The sequence below is a fragment of the Momordica charantia genome (genome assembly GCF_013281855.1).
Source record: "Momordica charantia cultivar OHB3-1 chromosome 6 unlocalized genomic scaffold, Mcharantia_2.0 BLBB01000006.1, whole genome shotgun sequence".
In the NCBI taxonomy this organism is placed as follows: domain Eukaryota; kingdom Viridiplantae; phylum Streptophyta; class Magnoliopsida; order Cucurbitales; family Cucurbitaceae; genus Momordica; species Momordica charantia.
Window position 1 is genome coordinate 23,398,698 of NW_028275164.1, and position 20,533 is coordinate 23,419,230.

The window sequence follows — 20,533 nt, forward strand, 5'->3', positions numbered from 1 at the left end:
CTAAATTTAATTCTAAAATTTATGATTTTATCTTTAATTTAGATTATAATATCATCCAACTATTTAAAAATACTGTAACTTTTTAAAAATATATTGAAACTAATTATTTCATAAAATTTAACTGATAAAAAGTGAGAAACGTGAATATAAAATTGTTGTCATTTTATTATTAAAATTATTTCTAAAATTTATGATTTTATTTTTAATTATAATTAATAATGAAATTTAAAAAATTCTTTCTCAAAAAAGATGAAATTTAAAAAATTATAGCGTTTTAATAGTAAAATAATAAAAGTATAAAAATATATTAAAACTAATTATTTCATAAAATTTAAATGCAAAAAAGGCGAGAAGTTTGAATATAGGAAAAATTTGTAAGTTTATTTTTAAAATCCTTTGCAAAAAAATTAATTTTAAAATTTATGACGTTATTTTTATTTATAATAATTGACGATGAAAATTTAAAAATTTTAGAATTATAATAGATCTGCAATCACCCTCTCATTTTCTACAACTATATCAAAATTCTCCCATCTCTTTCTTTAAAAAAAAAAAAAAAAACCTCTCATCTATTTTTCTACACACAATTAAACTTTTACATAAGCTCTCAGTTTGTTTTTATTTCTCCTTTCTATTTCCCTTCAAGAGCATAATTGACTAAGTATTTTTTTTTTTTTAATTTGAATGGCAAAGTAGTGTTATCTAGCGATTAGTTTGATCTTAAATAAGAGATAAAGATATGCTTCAAGAAAATAGTCTCAAATACACGAAATATTGACTTAGATTTAAATTAAGTTATAACGTGTAACGCACGTGTTAAGTTACTAATATATTAAAAAGTATGGATGTGGAAGAAATATTTTTTGGACAATATTAACTCTTACTTCTTTTGTAATATCGAAATTATCATTCTCTTCAATTTATGTCTCTCTCATCCATCCCTCTTCTCTTTTGGTTAATTAGAATATCAAAAGTTTTGCCTTTATTTATATAAATTAATTTAAAATTATTTTTTTTATACATTTAATTAGGTTGAGTGGTGAATTATGAAAAGTGTTAGGAATCTCATAGGTTGTTGTAATTTTTATATTTCCTACAACTGTAAAAGTGATTCTCTACCTCCTCATTTCCACACTAATTTCTTTAGTTCATCGTGGTTTTTAGATTTAGTGATAGAATACTAACATTTTCAATATTCTTTTTTATGTTGTAGAGCGGCGTTGTTTAACAATTGTTGATCATTGTGTATCTTGCAAGCATTTGTCAGTTTGATCTCAAACACCGGTAAGAAGTAAATATATTTTATGAAAATATAGGATAATCCCCTTGATTTTGTTATTCAATATTGCTATTTTGAAGTTCAGACTATTTTGTAGTTAATTTTAATATCAGTATTTTTTATTTAAAATATTGATTTTTTTTAGGAAACAAAATTTAAATGCACCACAAAAGTGGATTAAATGAATCAAAGATGAAAGTTAAGAATATCAAAAGTTTTGCATTTATTTATATAAATTAATTTTTTACATTTAATTAGGTTAAATGGTGGAATATGGAAAGTGTTAGAATCTCAAAGGTTTTTATAATTTTCTACTTTCTGCGACTGTAAAAGTGGTTCTCTTCCTCCTCATTTTCACACTAATTTATTCTGTTTTTTTATACATATTTTTTCTTTTTAGTTCATCGTGGTTTCTAGATTTAGTGATAGAATACTAACATTTTTAATATTCTTTTTTATGTTGTAGAGCGGCATTGTTTAGCAATTGTTGATTATTGTGTCTATCTTGCAAGCATTTGTTATTTTGATCTCAAACATCGGTAAGAAGTAAATATATTTTATGAAAATATAGGATAATCGTCTTGATTTTGTTCTATTTTTAAGTTCAAACTATTTTGTAGTTAATTTTAATATCATTATTTTTTATTTTAAATATTGATAATTTTTTTTAGGGAACAAAATTTAAATGCATTGTGGATAAAATGAATTAAACATGAAAGGTTAAGAATATCAAAAGTTTTGCCTTTATTTATATAAATTAATTTTAAAATTAAATTTTTTACATTTAATTAGGTCGTTGAATGGTATAATATGAAACGTGTTAGAATCTCAATTTGTTGATGTGTATCTTGCAAGTATTTGTCAATTTGATCTCAAATATCAATAAGAAGTAAATATATTTTACAAAAATATAGGATAATCGCTTTGATTTTGTTCTTCAATATTGCTATTTTTAAGTTCGGATTATTTTATAGTTAATTTTTATATCATTATTTTGTATTTTAAATATTTTTACATATTTAAAAATTGTTAGGTTAATGCACGTTTATCCAACCATGAGGTTGTTGTAAATAAATGGTGAGCTATTTATTTTAATAAGTGTTACTAAATTTTAAAAATAATAAATAATTATCAAAAAACATCGGAAAAATCACTTCATTTACTCTTGATAGATAATTTATTTTTTTTATAAATAAAAATGATTGTAGTATTTGATTCATTCATAACTTTTTTATAACTAAAACTAAGGTTAATATATGATGCGATAAAATTAAGATACAACGTGTAATCCACTTGTTAAATTACTATTATTTATAAAAGTACATATTAATTTTATAACAGGAAAACATTTTAAAATTAAATTTGAAATAATTAAGTATTAAACGCTTTATAAATCAACCAAGTACATATTGAAAATTTTGTGTTTTTTTAAAGGGTAAACAACTGTTTTTGTTCAAACTGTTTGAGGATTATTCAATTTAGTCTTTTACAAATTTTAAAGTTAAAATTTGGCTTATGATAAGTTTTATGACGAACTTAAGATGTGTTTGATATATCTGTATAGAAGTGTCTGGGAGGATTGAAAGTAATTTAACTAGTTAGTGTCGGTTGAAATTTTAAAGTGCCGTAAAAACTGTTTTTAAGTTTTAACTGGTTAGACCGATATAAACTTAACTCAGCAGTAATTATTGTTATAAATTTCACTCGACATGTCAGTCTCGACATTGACATAGGGTAGAAAATCGTTTTTTCCTAATCGTCGATATGTCGACCAAATGTCGAAAATATGGATCTGGTCTTCTAATTAGTTGAGATGAGATCTGTTGTTTTTTTAAGAAAAAATGTAGATTGAAAATTTTGAATCCAAACCTTAAAAAAAAAAATTTATGTTCAAAACTATTTTCTAGTTTGGTGTAAATTCAAAGTTAGTGGGAGAGAAAAAGAAAAGTCGAAAACAATAATAAAAGTTATACGACATTGGACATTTTCTATTTTTCTTTTAAATAAATTAAAGTTAAATTCTTATCATTTTGATAAAGAAAAAAAACAAAGAAATAAATTATGAGCTATAAAAAAAACTTAATTTAAATTAAATTTAACTTAAAAAATCTAACAAAATCTTAAAGCAATTGATTTAAAAGAAAAATAAATTTTAAATTAAATTTAGCTAAATCCTAAAACATAAAAAAGTTAATTTAACTAATTACTATTAAACATTTAAATTTTAGAAATTTTTAATTCTTATCTTTTGGTAAAAGGAAAAAGACAAACAAATGTTAAACTAATTTAACTAGAAAAAATCTAACCCAATCTTAAAGAAACAAATAATCGATTAAAAAAAATTGAAATTAAATTTAATTAAAAACCTAACAAAATCTTCTAGTAATTGATTTAAAAAAAATAAATTAAATTTAATTAACCAAACCTTAAAATGTGTTTCCTCTCAAACGTCACGAAACTCGTATTTAATGAAGGGATAAAAATTTAAATAAGAGGTTAGACAATCTAAGATATGAAAATTTTTAATTCCTTCGTTAAATTTATAAAAATTGTCTTTTTTTTTTTTCCTTTCTTTGCTGGAGTTCACAAAATTTTTTGTTAAGCAACCTAATTTTTATTTAAATTTATATTCTCTAGTCCATTGTCCTACCATATAAATTTATTATCAACCAATTTCAACAATAACAGGAAAATTTTTCAAAAAATAAAATAATAATAAAATGAAACATAAAAATAATTACAATTGAAAAATGTCAGAGGTAACCTACTTTAAACCAAACATTATCTTAAGGATAAAAGATTTTGATAATGTGTCAATCTAGCATAGTTCATATATTATCATCTTGATTTTCGATGATGTCTATGAACTATTATTCTGTAAAATTTGCTTTGAAAAAATCGTTGACCGTAAATTTACTAAATAAATTCGAACTCACTGTATTTGAGTGAAAAATATGTAACTTAATCATTCGAGCTGGGTTTATGTTAACTTTTTAATTATTAAATTTGTTTAATATATTAGTTGCATATCACAATCAGATAAATGCTTTTAAAAATATGAAAAATTATTGAACACCGAAGCAACGCCACCGCGAAGGCCTCTCTCTCTCTCTTTTATCTCCAATTCAATCAAGCTCGATTCTCGCAAAATTTCTCGCCCAAAGAAACCAGTTTCCTTTTTCGTTAATCGGACTTTTGGGTCAGTTTTCAACTCAGTTCGGTTCGCGCGTCGATTAGTTTCTGCTCAACTCTCCTGTAGGTTTGTTCTTTTTTCCGTCGATGATCGTTGATTATGTTCGTTTATTCTTTTCTCAATTCCATGATCTACTTGAAAATCAGCTGAGTTTCTGTCCATCAATTCGCCTCTTGTTTCACTTCCAGTGAAGATTGGATGTTTGAGTTCGTTTGATTGTGTTCAATTTTGTTTACTTCTATTGTTTTTATTGTTGTTCGTTGATTGGGAGAGCCGTAAAAGTTTGTTGGGCTGTCGACTTTAGCGAACTGGTGAAATTGTTGGTGGTTTTAATTGATAAGGTGGTTTTTCTGTTGGTCACGATTATGTTTTATGGCGTCAATTGTGGGGATTTTTCGCTGTTTATCATCAGGTGTTAATTGTAATGTTCGTATTTTCCGCTCGCTAGTTTCTCAATTGTTCAAAATTCTGTGTTTGCGTCTTTTTAAACTAAAGGAGTCTGACTTTCGTGGATTATAATTCCAGGACTGATGGCTAAGAGCTACTTCAAGCAAGAGCATGATCTTGGTAGTCTTCAACTCCATGTTTCAAAATATTCTCTCCTTTTGCTCTAGATATTTTATTAAGACAAAAACTGATAAGTTTTCCATGTTTGTTTTTACTAGAAAAAAGAAAAGCAGAGGCTGCAAGGATTAGGGAGAAATACCCTGATAGGATTCCGGTAAGAAATGATTTTATTTTGCAACCTCGATTTGATTGGCTATTGGTTATTATCAAATTGATGTTCAGATACTGTTTTACCAAAGCTTTGATGTTCTTTCTGACCTCCTCACTCCCAAGTATGGAGTCAAATACGTTTTTATTCTATTGTCAGAGTCCTTTTTTTGTCTATCATTTGGTAAGGAAGCAAAGAAATCAGCTATTGATAATGTTGTCTTTGATTTCTTTCCCAAAACTGGGGTTATCAGACACTTGTCATTCATGTTGTCACTGGTTTAGCAGATGAGAAATATTTTTTAAGAATAAAATGTCTCAAAATAATGGCAGTTCATTTGGTAGTTTTGTTTGTGCATGCGTTTAGACGTTCTATCTGTTACTGCTTGTTTATAATTCTGCTTTTATGGTTTCAAGGTTATTGTGGAGAAGGCAGAAAGAAGTGACATCCCTAGCATTGATAAGAAGAAGTAAGGATCACTCACAAAAATTACACATTTTTTCATTTAGCAGTTTTCAGTTGTATTCTATTATTCTTTTGTATTTGATCAAAGGTGAAGTTAATTTCGAAAAAGAGATCTTTTGGGAAAGATTGATGCTGATGAGCTGAATATATAATATTGCTGCTTTCTAAAAGACCTTAATTGCTCTGAATGTGTGTGTGTGTGTCTTTTTTAATTATCTTTCTGTACTCTCTCATGGTTCTGTTATCAATCTGCATATGATTCATTTAGAAAACGCAAGGAGAAAACAGACAACCCCTTTACTCCTTTCTCTTTCTGTAGCTAAGATTTGGACGTTACGACTGCAGGTACCTAGTTCCAGCTGACCTTACTGTGGGACAATTTGTTTATGTCATCCGTAAAAGGATTAAATTGAGCCCGGAGAAAGCGATCTTTATATTTGTGGACAATGTCCTCCCTCCTACAGGTACATCCTCTTTTTGTCTATAATATATATAGGATATCTCTAGGACCACTTTTGAATAGTGAGAAGTCCATCTCATGGACAAGTTCGTTTAACGGATTTCCAGAACAATTCTCAACATATTGATCAAGCTACGAGTATGATATATCAATAAATGCCACCCTGTTAGATATCGCGTTACCCTTAACATGATTAGTACACATAACCCCCATGTGCACCAGTTCTATTAAACAGCGGAAAACCCAATGGAAGGACATGTTCACAAATTTCGATAACTATATCGGTGTTTAAATCCAAAACTTCAACATGAGTATGATTTGCAAGACCTCAAGAACTACATGGCGAAGCGAGGGAGGGGGAGCAATTGCCTCTCTCTCGGTTCGCCTTAGATTGAAAAAATCAAACTAAAAAGCTAAGATCCTGAAAGATTTTGTATTCCTATGAAAAGTTGTCTCTCACTCCTGAAGAACTATAGCTTGTTGTAATCCAATGTGCCTGAGCAAACGACTTGTTTGTCTTTTTGTTGGGTTCTTAGGGGCAATAATGTCTGCAATATATGAAGAGAAGAAGGATGAAGATGGATTTCTGTATGTTACTTACAGTGGGGAGAACACGTTTGGATTTGGGTTTGGGTGGTAGCTTGGCTTCTGTGAGAGACCTGAGATTTCTCTCATTTGTTACACTTATATTTTAGATTCTCGCTATCTTCTTCTTCTTCTTCTTCTTCTTCTGTTCTCGCTGCCTCTTCCTTTTGCTGCTTGTTCTCACAGTTCAAGGATTCTGGCAAACTCATATCGTGTACAGCTCTACATAATGAATAAAATTTGTGAAAAAAAAAAACAATATCCTCAATATTCCCTTTATATTTTTTTCTTCCCCCCTCCCTTTTTGTGTGGGGTATTTCTTCTGTTTTTCTGCCTGTAAGCTGTAAAAGATCAAATTTACCTTAATAAGATTAGCTTGAGTTTATTGGTGATTTAATTATTAGTGTAGGAGGTCATGTCTTCGAACTCCTGTAATATCAATTTCTCTTGATTTAATTAGATTTACTATAATCTAGTTTAAGCTTTTGGGTCCCTTTTTCTTTTTGTCGGGAAATTTCATATGTATTTTCAAATGTCTCCATCATCAGACTTAAGTGTGTTTTCCCTTAAATAATTTGGATTACGTCTTTTTTTTTTATTTTTTTTTGTAAAATTTTCAAAATTTCTGCTATGTTTAAGAATATATCAAAATTTAGATTTGATTTCTATAATCAAATGTAAATTATAAATAGACAATTATTGTATGGTAGATAAAAGTAGGTTAAAAAATACTTTTGGTCCAGTACTTTCATTGAAATAACAATTTAGTTCCTAAACTTTAGTTTGTAACGATTTCGTTTAGGTGGTTTCAAATTGGTAACAATTTTTTAGTATGTAATAATTTAGTCATTTTAGTTTAAATTTTGTAGCGATTTAGTCCTCATCGTAAAGATATTTGTTAATTTTTTATTTTTTATTTTTTTTTTATATATGTAGGTCGATAAATCGATGAGGGATCAATTGTCTTAATAAATTACATAAACTAATTCTTTGTAGGATAAAAATCAACACTTTATTTTTTGATGAGATTTTTTACGGTGGAGACTAAATTGTCACAAATTTAACTGTAGAGACTAAAGTTTCTATATCAAAGTTTAAGAATTAAATTGTGATCAATTTAAAAAACTATAGGGACTAAATTTTCTATATTAAAGTTTAAGAACTAAATTGTAATCAATTTAAAAATATAGTATTAAATCACAATTGAAGGACTCAATTGTTAAGATAAAATATATTCTTCTTTTTTTTTTTAATTACATAACATTATCAGATATAGTTCCTTGTTTGTTTCTTCTTCTAATCTAACAACTGTTAGTTGTATTGTTCTGAATAGTAGTTTTTGAAAACAAACTAACGAGAGGAGAAAAATAAATTGTTACAATGGACACGCAACAAAAGTATGTCGTTTTACTTTTTGTAAGCTTTGAAATTTGAATAAATAATTGAGAAAGTGGTTTTGAATTACAACTAAAAATTAACTTAGACTATAAATTTGGTCAATGTTGAGAATGCGATTAAAGTCTCACGTTATCGTTAGTTTATTTAAGGTTCTCACACTAATAAGACAAAGCATGCGTTCACGTCGACGAATCTCGGTTTACGTTGTTGGTGAGATAAAAGAAAGTTTATGGATATGTAAACGAAAGACAATTTCTCCAAAAATAAAGTCACGAGGACTTATGCCTAAAACGGACAATATCATACAATTGGAGAGATATCTTCAAAAGTTTCAATTTTTTTTAGTACAAAAAGATATGTTAGGGTAGGAATTACATTCATGAATTTTTAATCGGAGATATATTTTTGGGTAAAATACATTTTGGTCCTTGAGTTTGACGATAAATTTCTATTTGGTCTCTAAGTTTTAAAAAGTGATAGTTTGATCTTTTAACCCTTAAAAAATACTGACGGATACTGACATCACAGGGATGAGTTGAATATTTATTTATTTATATTAATTTTAGGTTACATGTTATTTATTTTCATTTTTTTCTCTCTCTTCATCCCTCCTCCTCGCTCCACCGTTCCAATTCCCTTCTACGGTAGGGACACACAAAATCAGACCAAATCTTTCAAAGCACGATAAATGAGTTATAATTTCTTCCGTCTTCTATATACACAAAACCAAATCATCTTAAACAAATTGTATTTTTTTCCAAATATTTTGAATCTGGATTTGGTTTCAAAGATTTTGAGAAATTTTGGTTTTGGAAATCAGCAATGTGCGAGACTTCTGGGAGGTAATGGGCATTGGATATCGTCGTCGTCGTCGGTAGAGACTAAGAACTCCGTTGACAGTTCCGGTAAGTCCTACTGTGACTCTGCGTGTGGGTGGAACCGACTCCCTCCGATGATGTCATGATGTGATTTTCAGGCGAATTTCGGTATTGGAGATTGAGATACAGTGAGAAATTTGAGGAGGCGTTCAAAAGATCGAGGCAAGGGCACAGGTTCAGAATTGGAAGGGCTTCGACTAGGAGGAGACTGAAGAATTGACACCTAAGCTAAAATTAGTATAAAATTAAAAAAAAATATTTAAGTCATTAATGCCACGTCACCATCGAGTGATAGTACCAGAGGTTTGACTCCAAAGATTTTTTAAAACTATCTTTTAGACTAAATTGTCACTCTTTAGAAGATAGGAACATAATAGAACATATCTTAAAAATATATTTTATCCTATATTTTTTAATTAGTTGAATTGACCAAAAATTTCAATTTGATTCTTAAGATTTGAGTTTAGTTTCAATTCGTGGAATCCTACCACATATCTAATTTGTGTTTTGTAATTTGGTTGACTGGTTTAGCCATCTATATTGGGGTTTAGGCATGAGTTAAAAGAAAAAGAAAAATGGGCGAATTTTGTAGAGGATAAAAATGGATCAATTAAGGATTACATGATAACTCAAGCTCAACTCCACCATATTGGCCAAACCAAAACTAAATTTAAACCATGAAAACCAAATTAAAACTTAATTGAAAATCACTCTGGACTTCTGTACTTTCATTGAAATGACGATTTGAAAACTCGACTTTACTTTGTAATAGGTTAGTCAATGTATTTACAAATTGGTAATAATTTAGTCTTAATGTTAGTATGCAACAATTTAGTACTAGTAGTTTAAAGTTAGTAACGATTTGGTCCCTGTCGTGAAATTTTTTGTTATGTTTCTTATATACGTAGATCGATGGACAAATGTGTTTATTATAAATTACAAAGACTAAATCCTTATATAATAAAAATCGACAGTTAACTTTGATGAGATTTTTCATAGTAGAGACTAAATTGTTACGAAATTTAGACTATAAGAACTAAATTGTAACATACTAAAATTCAATTGTTACCAATTTAAAAATATAAAATCTAAATTGTTACAAACTAAAGTTTAGTGAAAATGCAAATTGCAAAGAAGGCCCCATCTAACCCAAGGTTCGAAATATCATGTTGGTAGGAATGTTGATGGGTTTTTTTTTAAAAAAATTATTATAAAAATAAAAAATCCATAACAAATATTTAAATTAAAAAATTTTCATTTCACGTTTTTTTAAATAAGTTAAATTATTAACCCTAGTTAAAAATTATTACTCTTGAAATTATGTTCATATCGATAGATAGATAAATAAATAAATAAATAAATAAATAAATAAATAAATATTAGTGTTGAAATTATGTTCATCTTAATCATGTTATTTTGATATATATATATATATATATATTTATACTAGTGTTGAAATTATGTTCATCAAATACATTTTTGTCCCTGATATAGTGTATATGTATATGTACATGTATATACGTCTATCTGTATATGTATATGTATATACGTATATATATGTATAGGTAGAGTTATAGATATAAATATGTATATACGTATATATATGACATGTATATACGTGTGTGTATATATATATTTTTGAAAAAAGTACACTTTTGGTCCCTGAGGTTTGAAAAAGTGTTTATTTAATTCTTGAAGTTTCAAAATTGACATTTTTGATTCTTGAGGTTTTGTAGTTTGTGTCTATTTCGTCTCTTAAGTTTCAAAACGTACATTTTTTTATCTTTGAGGTTTGGGAAATTATTTTAAATGGTCATTTGACCGTTAGTTGACCATGTGTAATTTTTTCACTCTCCCTTTTCACTCTCTCTTTCCATCTCTCTCTTTCCATCTCTCTCCTATTTCCAGCTAACTACTGCCACCGCCGACCCCCACCCACTGTCATCGTCGCCGCATTTTCTCCATCACCGGCGCTGCAAAGGGGAAGGAAGGTCTCCCTCTCTCCTTCGTTCCAGATTTGGAACGAGGGAGAGAGGGAGACCTTCTCCTCCCACCGGCAACTGAGACAAGAGAAGGAGAGAGAAAACTATTAACAGTCAATATTAATCGTCAACTAAAGATAAAACGACCATTTAGAATTATTTCTTAAATTTTAAGGACCCAAAATGTCCATTTTGAAACTTTGAGAGACCAAAGAAACACCTACTATAAAATAAAAAGCAACCATTTTTAAAACTTTAGGATCAAATAGAAACTTGATTCAAACCTCTGGAATCAAAAAGCGTACTTTTCCTCATATCTTTTTTATATTTTGTTTCGATATCCCACCTATGAACCTTTGATAATTGTGAGGTAAACAAACCCGCCCACGGTTCCAAAGCTCAAAACCTTGAGCTTCTTCTATCTTCTTGGTTTAGTGGTTGATGGAAAACGATTCTCCACAACTTTCAAACCTCTCGTGCCTTTTGCTTGGGATTTCTCGCTCCCATCACATGATTTTCATTTTTCCCCACTGCACATTTTCCACCGACTCTCGTTTGATTTTACTTTAAAAAAATTTATTTTCAATGGGTTACCCAATTTTTCTTATCTTTTAATTGAAAAAGAATGAAGAAACCCCTTCATAATTTGTCAGATTTGGATGAATAGATTACTTTTTCCATTTTTTTCAAAAATAATTGTTGAGTTTTGTTATTTTTCATTTTTTCTTTGTAATGTTCAGGTCATCTTGCGCAACTATTTACATGTTTTTGGTTGAATTAATCTTACAAAAGTTAATTGGGAATTTGAGAGGACAAACAAAGAGAAAATCGGATTTTCTTTTGTACTTAACCAAACATAATTTTATTGGCTAGCAGAAAATGAATTTTAAGAGCTTTATGTACAGAATAAAATAAATAAGTCCTCGATTCATTAAATTATTTAATCCAACTCCAAGAAAGGGAGGATTTGTAAAAGTAATCAATATAACATGTGTTTTTTATATACATACTTTTAAAATTTCTATTTTGGTGGCTGTACAATGATCATTTTTGTATTTTATTTTTATTTTTACCTCATTTTTTTATTATAGTTTTAACACGATACTTCTTTCACTAAATTTATTAAAATATAGCTATAAATTTGTATTAAAAAATAGTATAAAATTTGTTTTTATAAATAAATAATAAATTGATCCCAGTTTAAAAATACCAAAACAAATGTTTTGGAAGCATAGAGTCGAAAATGAATCTAAATAAACTAAAATAATATTTAAAATCAGTGATCTCCAGATTTTTGGAAATTATAAAAGTATGGAATAGAATAGAACTCTAAAAATAGAACTGGGGCCCATCGTGACCAATAAAACTGCGCCAAGTGGAACTATCAACTCCGAAGAATGTTGACCGTTGAAAATCTGCCCACGGCTATTCCACTTTCCCCTTTCTTCTTCTTCCTCCTCCTTTTTGGAGAAATGGCCATTTAAAATCCGCCAAGTTCTCTGTAATTTATCTTCCGAAGACGCAATCTCAGAATCTTTTACCACTGGAATTATGCAGAAGAGTTCATCGGAGTCTTTGTTAGGTCCCGGCGGCCTCGACATTTCCCAAGCCTTCTTCAAGCCAATCCGTGACGCCGCTCCGCCGTCGGCTCTGAAGCGCCACACCAAAATCTCCGTCATCGGAGCCGGAAATGTCGGCATGGCCATTGCTCAGACCATCCTCACTCAAGATCTCGTCGAAGAACTCGTTCTCGTCGACGCCAAGCCCGATAAGCTTCGCGGCGAGATGCTCGACCTCCAGCACGCCGCTGCCTTCCTCCCCCGAACCAAAATCAACGCCTCCACCGATTACTCCGTCACCGCCGGGTCCGATCTCTGCATCGTCACGGCCGGCGCGCGCCAGATCGCCGGCGAGTCTAGGTTGAATCTGCTGCAAAGGAACGTTGCTCTGTTTCAGAAAATCGTCCTTCCGCTCGTTCAATACTCTCCCGACACGATTCTGCTGATCGTCTCGAATCCGGTCGATGTTTTGACCTACGTCGCGTGGAAGCTCTCAGGTTTCCCGTCGAATCGAGTAATCGGATCGGGAACGAATCTGGACTCGTCTAGGTTTCGGTTTCTCATCGCTGATCATCTCGACGTCAACGCTCAGGATGTCCAGGTCAGTCACTGGTTAAACCCCTTTCATCTTCCCCAAATAGACTCTTTATCAGAACGAAAAACAATCTTTCCATTTCTAGAAATTAGGGTTCATATTTAGACCTCTAAGCTCGGAAAAGAGATTATACAGGACATGGAAATGTTGAGCTCTGAATTGTATGGAAATGTTGATGAATTTATAGAAACACATGTATGTCATTGTCAAAGTATATTTCTGAAAAGGATCGATGGTATATATTTATGTTCGTGTTACTGATAGTTTTATACTTATTGATATTTCTTTAGACTCTAGAAATATCAGCTCCCTAGAAATATGGAAATGTCATTTTTGTATTCCGAGAGATATTTAAAACTTTAGACTATACATGTTCACGTTTCCAGGCATACATAGTTGGAGAGCACGGTGACAGCTCGGTGGCGCTGTGGTCGAGCATAAGCGTCGGCGGTGTGCCGATACTCAGCTTTCTAAAAAATCAGCAAATCGCATATGAGAAGGAAACACTAGAGAACATTCACAAAGAAGTGATAGGTAACTGAATTCAACTGAGGGGAGAGTTCAAATTCAAGATTCTTACTCTAATAACATATTAAACTAAACTACTAAATCCAAAAGCTTAAGCGGATGAATATTAAACTACTTCTGAATCTAAAAATTTAATTTAAGCGGAGGAATGATGGCATGATTCATTTTATTCTCAACAAACCATTAGGTGGTGCTTACGAAGTGATAAGCCTCAAGGGATACACATCTTGGGCGATCGGGTACTCGGTGGCGAGCCTGGCACGATCGTTGATTCGGGACCAGAGGAGGATCCACCCGGTCTCCGTCCTGGCCAAAGGGTTCTATGGGATCGACGGGGGCGAGCTGTTCCTGAGCCTGCCGGCACAGCTGGGGAGGGGCGGAGTTTTGGGGATCACAAATGTGCATCTTAGCGAGGACGAGTGCCGACGGCTGAGGGAGTCGGCCAACACCATATTGGAGGTTCAGAGCCAGTTGGGAATCTGAAAACAACACTCCATCTCCATGGACCATGGATGTGTTTTCTTTGGAAGTTTATTTGATGGGCGATCTGATCTGTGTTTGTTTTGAGTTTTGAAGTTAGCTTTGAGGGAGAGCTGAGAGATTTGGAAGTAGTTGTTAAGGAAATCTTTTATGTTAGTTTCTTTACAATACATCCCATGCACACTTTTGTTAGAAAAGAGAATAGTTGCTAAAGTAATTAATGAAGAAGAACCGATAGTTTATTCAAGTGTTTTTTTGAGGTGAGTTTATTCCTCTAACAAACTAGGAGACTTATTCAAACTAACAACCTTCCTTAAACTTAATCATCCACGCAATCAGTTTACACATGCTACAACTCCTAACTTGAGTGGCTTAGTCATGACATCAACTACTTATTCTTGTGAACAACAATGTTACAGCTCAACAGTTCCATTCCTCCTAAGATCTCTTGGGAAATGAAAGCGTACATATGTGTTTACTTCTCCCATGCATAACTGGATTTCTTGACAACTTTATGGTAGAACTATTGTCACAATATAAAATCGTAGAACTTGCTTGATTTCTTCCTACTGCTTCATGTATTCGTTTAAGCCACACAGCTTGACAAGAACTTGCTGCTGCTGCAATAAATTTTGCTTCAGTTCTTGATAGACTTATCACTGGTTGTTTCTTCGAGCTCCATGATTGCAGCCTCACTCATCATGAATATATAGCCCGATGGACTTTTTTCTGTCTTCAACGTCATTGACATAGTCACTATTAGTATAACCAATCAAATCTTTTCCTCCATTTCTCTAATAGAACAATCCAAATTCACAAGTTCCTTTGAGATAGCATATGATTCGCTTAACTGCTAGTAAATGAAACTCTTTTGGATTTTCCATAAACCGACTCACTTGACTCACACTGTACGTGATGTCTGGTCGTGTGGTAGTTGCGTACATTAAATTATGAGTGACCGACGTCATCCCTAAAGGGTCTCTTTCGAGATAAGAGTTTGGAGTCGCCACCAATCATCTACGATGTGTGATTGGTCACCTATTTAAAAAAAACAAGGTTTACGAAAAACAGATTGTTGATTCGAGAGTTAACTGAGCGTAGGGAAGGTGTTAGCACCCTACAACACCCGTTTGAAAATGGTACCATATTTTTTGGTTCCAATTCCCGTCAATGGAGTTTTTGAAATAATTATTTAGTAAAAAAATAATAAATAAAAAATAATTTTAATTTAGGGCACATTGAAACTTAAGCTTGTAAGCTGAATATTAATACTCAAGCCTCTTACCAATGTGCTAACACTTTAAGATGCAATTTGACTTTCCTTTTCAAAATACATACTTTTATTTTTAAATTTTGTTTAAAAAAAACTCTAAACGAAATTTTTTATTTAAAATAATTATTTAGTAAAAACAATGTTAATCTCGCAGTGAAAACGAAGATCTTTGTTCTTGAATTTTGAGAAACAAAAACCACAAGTTTTAAAAAAAAATACAGGGGAAAAGAATTTTCATTTACCTTTGAAGAATCGTTTTCCAAGGAATCATCGGTAAATTCGTTCACAACCACCGATTTTCCCGACTATTCTCTGTGTCCGAAGGAAAGCTTGTGGGAGCCCTTTTTTTGAAGTCAAGGAAACTTTTCAATTCAAACATTTGAGAGCACCACACCTTAGGAAGAGGAATGCAGGTGAAGAACTTGGAACCAAAATGTAGAACTGTTCTACATGTATCACCATGATGACGTGGGGTAAACATATTCTAAAGCATTTCTTTCATATAATCTATAGTTGTAATGTACATCTTATGCACATTATTTTTAACCTCATATTCATATTGATTTTTTTATTTGAATCTCATTCAAATAATGTATCTCATAATATATAGTTTTAATTTAGAATTAACCATATATTATAATGTATCAATATACATACATCTAATCCATTGAGCAATTTGAACATTTCAAATTCTTAAAAAAAAACCTTGACCCTCGTTTTACCTGTTGTGAGCTAGTAGGAGGACTTAATGGACCTACAGATCAGAAGCTCCAACGATACGAGATCAATCGGTCAAACTCATTAATCGAGTTAATCAACATTCGTTAGCTATGGGTCACTCCACTAAAGACCCGCAGCTGCACTATTCTCACTGCAGAATGTTTTCGTGTCCACGGATATACGACCATTAATGGCAAGTCAATCATTCACGCGTGCTCATAACTCAAGTTGGGTCAAATTACCGTTTTACCCTTGAGTTACATCTTACTCTTTAAGTACCACTGCTCCTCTAATGAACAACCCGGTTATGGTCCAACCAATAATCGAAAGTCTCTTTAGGGACAGTGAGAGGGTGAGATCCCTTGTTCATGTTCCGGAATCAGCATTTAAGAGAACACTCATCTACTCCCCGAGAGTCGGGGAGGAGAGAATTCCATCTCGTAAAGTTATGTTCCCAACTCCCCATACAGATCAAAGGACGAGCCTAACGGGCAGGAGTCCATAACTTACTCAGGATTGAGAATGAGTTGTCTGGTTATCCTATGAAATAGCAATCTATTAGTCGACGACGTTACATCTAAAGATCGGCTATTTCGTGGTCTGGTCTTATACAAACTCATTGTATAGGATACCCCCACTCGCATGTCTCCACACGAATGACTTGGATCTAGTCGTCTGTAATATTTACAAAGTGGGCCGTATCCATAGTGTTGCCAGGATAAGGTACCCAGCCTTATCCATATACTTTAGCACAACTAATGAATGTAACTCAGATGAATGCATGATTCATATTTTCAATATTTAACCATGATATGAAAATAATTTATTTTTTGAAGAATATATATGCAAGTGATGTGAATGCATGACTTGTGAAAATATGGTAGAGAGAACAAGAAGTTTTTCCATATTTGGTAAAGATATTGTACTTTGTCTACTCTTATCCTTCTTATTAGCAAGATTTAGCAAATAATCAAAGAAAAAAAAATAATGTCGACATCGGAGGAAACCTGTCAACTCATTTTCCTTTTCTTTTGCGCATTTTTTTTAATGAATGCCTTCACTTGATAAGAGATATACACATCAAGGTAATTTCTCAACCATATCAGGTTTGGTGGGGGATTCTTTTTTAGAAGTATCTCATGTGCAAGTTTCAATACAATTTCGTATTTTAAGGTGACTAGAACAAAAAAAGAAATCGTGGTCGGAAGGACTATCGAATGTGATTTATTAATTAGCATTGGACATCTTGCTTGATTGAATTACTTCATAACCTTAGCATCGTAATTGACAAGACGGATGGATACAAGAACATTAATTTGACATTAGGAACAAGTGAGATTGGAAATTGCAATTTTCAACAAAGCTAATTAATGATGAATAAAAGTCAGCGGACTTACTTTTTAAAGAAAATGAAAATAAGAGTTGAAGGATATTTTATCAAATCTCTTTGAACAATAAGAGATTGGATTTTTTTTTTAAAGCTTTGGTAAGAAAAATAGTTAAAAGGATCCAATTTCTTTGGATAAATAACCTTGAGAATTGGTTGCGTAACTCCCCAAGAGTTCATCTCATGTACCATTCTTTGAGCTTAGCTAGAGACACTTGATGAAATCATCTTTCTAGCCACATGTTTTTCTTCACGGAAATGTTGTTGTGGTCCACCTTAAATGTAAAGACTGTCTTTTTAGCCTTAGTTCCGAAGTGCCGTTCTTCACAGGAATATTGTTGTAGTCCGCTTCTTGAATGTAAATGACCTCTCCGTTTAGCCTTCAATTTCAAAGTGAAGTTCTTTATGGAATGTTGTCTAATAGTCCACTTTGTACAATGAAGGATTTTTTTGAAATTGAAAAATTTCCTACGAGAGAGATGAGACATTCTTAGTCTGAAGATGACCTTTGTTTCAAAGTTTTGTATAATGCAGTTACAATTTTGCACCGATGTAGCATTGCTTGACTGTGCCCCAGTTTGAAGATTTGTGAAGAGGATTTTGAAGCCTTTGGAACTGATGTTGTGGATCCATGTCAGTTGCCTCAGTCGTTGAACTAAAGCATTGTCATGAGCTTAGACAAACTTTTTTCTTTTTCTTTTTTTTGTTTATTTATTTATTTTATTATATATATATATAATTTTTTTTGGCCAGGCACAACATTTTTTACAAACAAAATAGGGTGCAATCACATATAAAAAAGTTGATCATCCTTTTGTAACCCTGACTGCTGTTCCAAAGTATTTCTTTGCTATTGCTCCAATAACATGATGAAATTGTTCTCAAACGAAGCTCATTAAAGGAGAATGAGATCTTGAGACTATTTTTCAAGTTGTGAACTTCCCAATTCTCAAAATTACTATCCTCATCTTGGAATCACTTTTTACTCAAAAGAAAAGAATAGACGAAAGATTAAGCTTAAAGAACAAGACGAAAGAGAGTTGGGAAGCAAATTTTAGATATGAATAAAATAAGTCAAAATAGGGAGATGTTTATGCAACTACAAGTATCAATTCATGAAGCAATGAATCATAAGAGCCCAATCTTGTTTTATTATCTTCAAAGTTCTTGGGGTAACACTAGGTGGATAATTTTGGATATTTACCACGTAATTAGATATGACAGGCTTAATTAGTAAAATGCTTTTATGGTAAGTAGGCAAACATGGATATTCATCACAAAAAATTGTATGATATAGACTAAGCAAATGATTTTTTTGCAATAAATGGTCAACTCTCAAGATTGACCATATTTACCATATATCGGTAGGCTAGGCTCAAGGTAGATTAGGCTCAAAGCAGACTAGGCTCAAGGTTTTATATGGAGCGAGTAATTTTAGATTCTTACCTCAAAAAGACATCCTTGCCTAAGTATGAAAATTTGGTGGTTTGCTAGTTAGCACATGAAAAGAAATAGGTAAGCAAAAAATAAAGTTGTTTTGAGTTAGGGAATTAATCCGACGATGAAGCTTGGAAAAATATCTTTCAAAGAAGAAAAAAAAGGTTGAGACTTGAAAAAATTTAATCTCATCAAGAACACTAAAGGCCTTTTTTCACTTTTTTTTTAACATTGTTTTCTTTTTTTTTTCACATTTTTCCTTTTTTTTCACATTTTCATTTTTTCCACAACATTTTACATTTTACTTTTTATTTTTATTTTTTCACCTTTTTTTTGTTTCCTCCAAGAGACTCACTATAGTTGCTTTATGATTCTCACTAAGGTATTAACTAACTCTAGTGATAAGAGTAGACCTTATTATTATTGAAAATTTCAAAACATGTAATTTTGTTTTATCCAAAGGATTTTTTTAAAAAAATTATTTAACAAATTATATGATATGAATGATGCATGGGTGAATGTATGATTTTGACCTTTTTCTTCTTTAAGAAAATAGTCTGAAATCTAGTTAAATCAGAATTAAAAGCTTAAGCTAAATTGTTAACTTGAGAAATGCCCCAGCTAACAATATTCTCTAAAACATTGAAAAATTTCATGACTTGCTCCTGGATTTTATCAATATCTTATCTCAACTTCTTTAGTTCAACATTTTCAATTATCTCCATATGTTTTTGGATCCCATCTCTCATCTCATTTAACTTAAAAATCTGATTTTTCATGGCTCATCTCAATAAACTCTAATTAATAATATGCTCTTCCATATATTTTCCATGTATTCTTAGAATAAAAAGAATATATGGTCGTTGAGCTATTCTTTAAAGAAAGAAATAAAAGTTATTGCTGATGATGTAACGGAGAATGCACAAAAATTTGATTTTTTTTAAATAGAAATTGATATGCATGAGATGATGTTATGAAATGTTGGATATAAATTAGGGGAAATTTTTTGAAATGATTACGAAAATGTGAAATGATGCATGCATAAGATGATATAGAGTTTTTTTTAGTGATGCATGAGAACGACGGACATGTAAAATGAGAAATGCAAGATATATTTTTTTAATTTATGATATGGCAGACACGTGGCATGATGCATGAGAAAGACAGAGTTTTTTTTTTCCCTTAAATATGCTACAAAGTACCCTAGTGATATGATATATATTTCATGCAATTATTTATTTTTTGAAACAATATTTCGTCCAATTATTAGTGCATGTAAATGCAATACTAGACTCTAACTCACCTTAAGAGGGAGAAATGAATATGACATTTAGTTCTAGGGTTAAGACTTAACTCCTAATTTTTGGATCGAAAATGGATGAATTTGAAAGTTTTTGGTGGGCCTACATAGGGACGTTTAAAATCCGAGATAATATCTTCGGAGGGCTGTTTTAGAAACTTATTTACATAAATGTCGTTTATAATTTTACACTTTTAGATTTCTCAAGTAGGATTTTATTTTAATTCCGAATTTACCCCTATTTACTGCATTTACATTTATTATAGTTATTTACTTTTTTTGAAATATAAAATATTTAA

At 31.3% G+C, this 20,533-nt stretch overlaps 2 protein-coding genes across 3 annotated transcripts; both read left to right on the top strand.

Annotated features, from left to right (window-relative positions):
* Nucleotides 1-4,329: 4,329 nt before the first annotated feature.
* On the top strand, nt 4,330-6,976 carry ATG8F (Ubiquitin-like superfamily protein). 2 transcript variants are annotated; one of them, XM_022299143.2, is made up of 6 exons: nt 4,330-4,534; nt 4,998-5,039; nt 5,138-5,193; nt 5,604-5,656; nt 5,998-6,116; nt 6,649-6,976. In XM_022299143.2, the coding sequence occupies exons 2-6, from the start codon at nt 5,003-5,005 to the stop codon at nt 6,750-6,752; spliced, it is 369 nt and encodes a 122-aa protein (XP_022154835.1). In that variant the 5' UTR covers nt 4,330-4,534; nt 4,998-5,002; the 3' UTR covers nt 6,753-6,976. The 2 variants fall into 2 exon arrangements, with proteins under 2 accessions (XP_022154835.1, XP_022154834.1); XM_022299142.2 differs by having other exon boundaries at nt 4,331-4,538.
* Nucleotides 6,977-12,374: 5,398 nt separating this feature from the next.
* LOC111021951 (Lactate/malate dehydrogenase family protein) lies at nt 12,375-14,364 on the top strand. Its single transcript, XM_022299089.2, has 3 exons — nt 12,375-13,115; nt 13,496-13,643; nt 13,825-14,364. The coding sequence occupies exons 1-3, from the start codon at nt 12,507-12,509 to the stop codon at nt 14,118-14,120; spliced, it is 1,053 nt and encodes a 350-aa protein (XP_022154781.2). The 5' UTR covers nt 12,375-12,506; the 3' UTR covers nt 14,121-14,364.
* The last annotated feature ends 6,169 nt before the right edge of the window (nt 14,365-20,533 follow it).

Bases quoted from the DNA above. Each gene is read 5' to 3' on its own strand.
- ATG8F (XM_022299143.2), top strand. From the start codon at position 5,003: ATGGCTAAGAGCTACTTCAAGCAAGAGCATGATCTTG. The intron at 5,194-5,603 runs GTAAGAAATGAT...TATGGTTTCAAG, and splicing joins AATACCCTGATAGGATTCCG to GTTATTGTGGAGAAGGCAGA. The intron at 5,657-5,997 runs GTAAGGATCACT...TTACGACTGCAG, and splicing joins CCTAGCATTGATAAGAAGAA to GTACCTAGTTCCAGCTGACC.
- LOC111021951 (XM_022299089.2), top strand. From the start codon at position 12,507: ATGCAGAAGAGTTCATCGGAGTCTTTGTTAGGTCCCGGCGGCCTCGAC. The intron at 13,116-13,495 runs GTCAGTCACTGG...TCACGTTTCCAG, and splicing joins TCAACGCTCAGGATGTCCAG to GCATACATAGTTGGAGAGCA. The intron at 13,644-13,824 runs GTAACTGAATTC...ACAAACCATTAG, and splicing joins CATTCACAAAGAAGTGATAG to GTGGTGCTTACGAAGTGATA.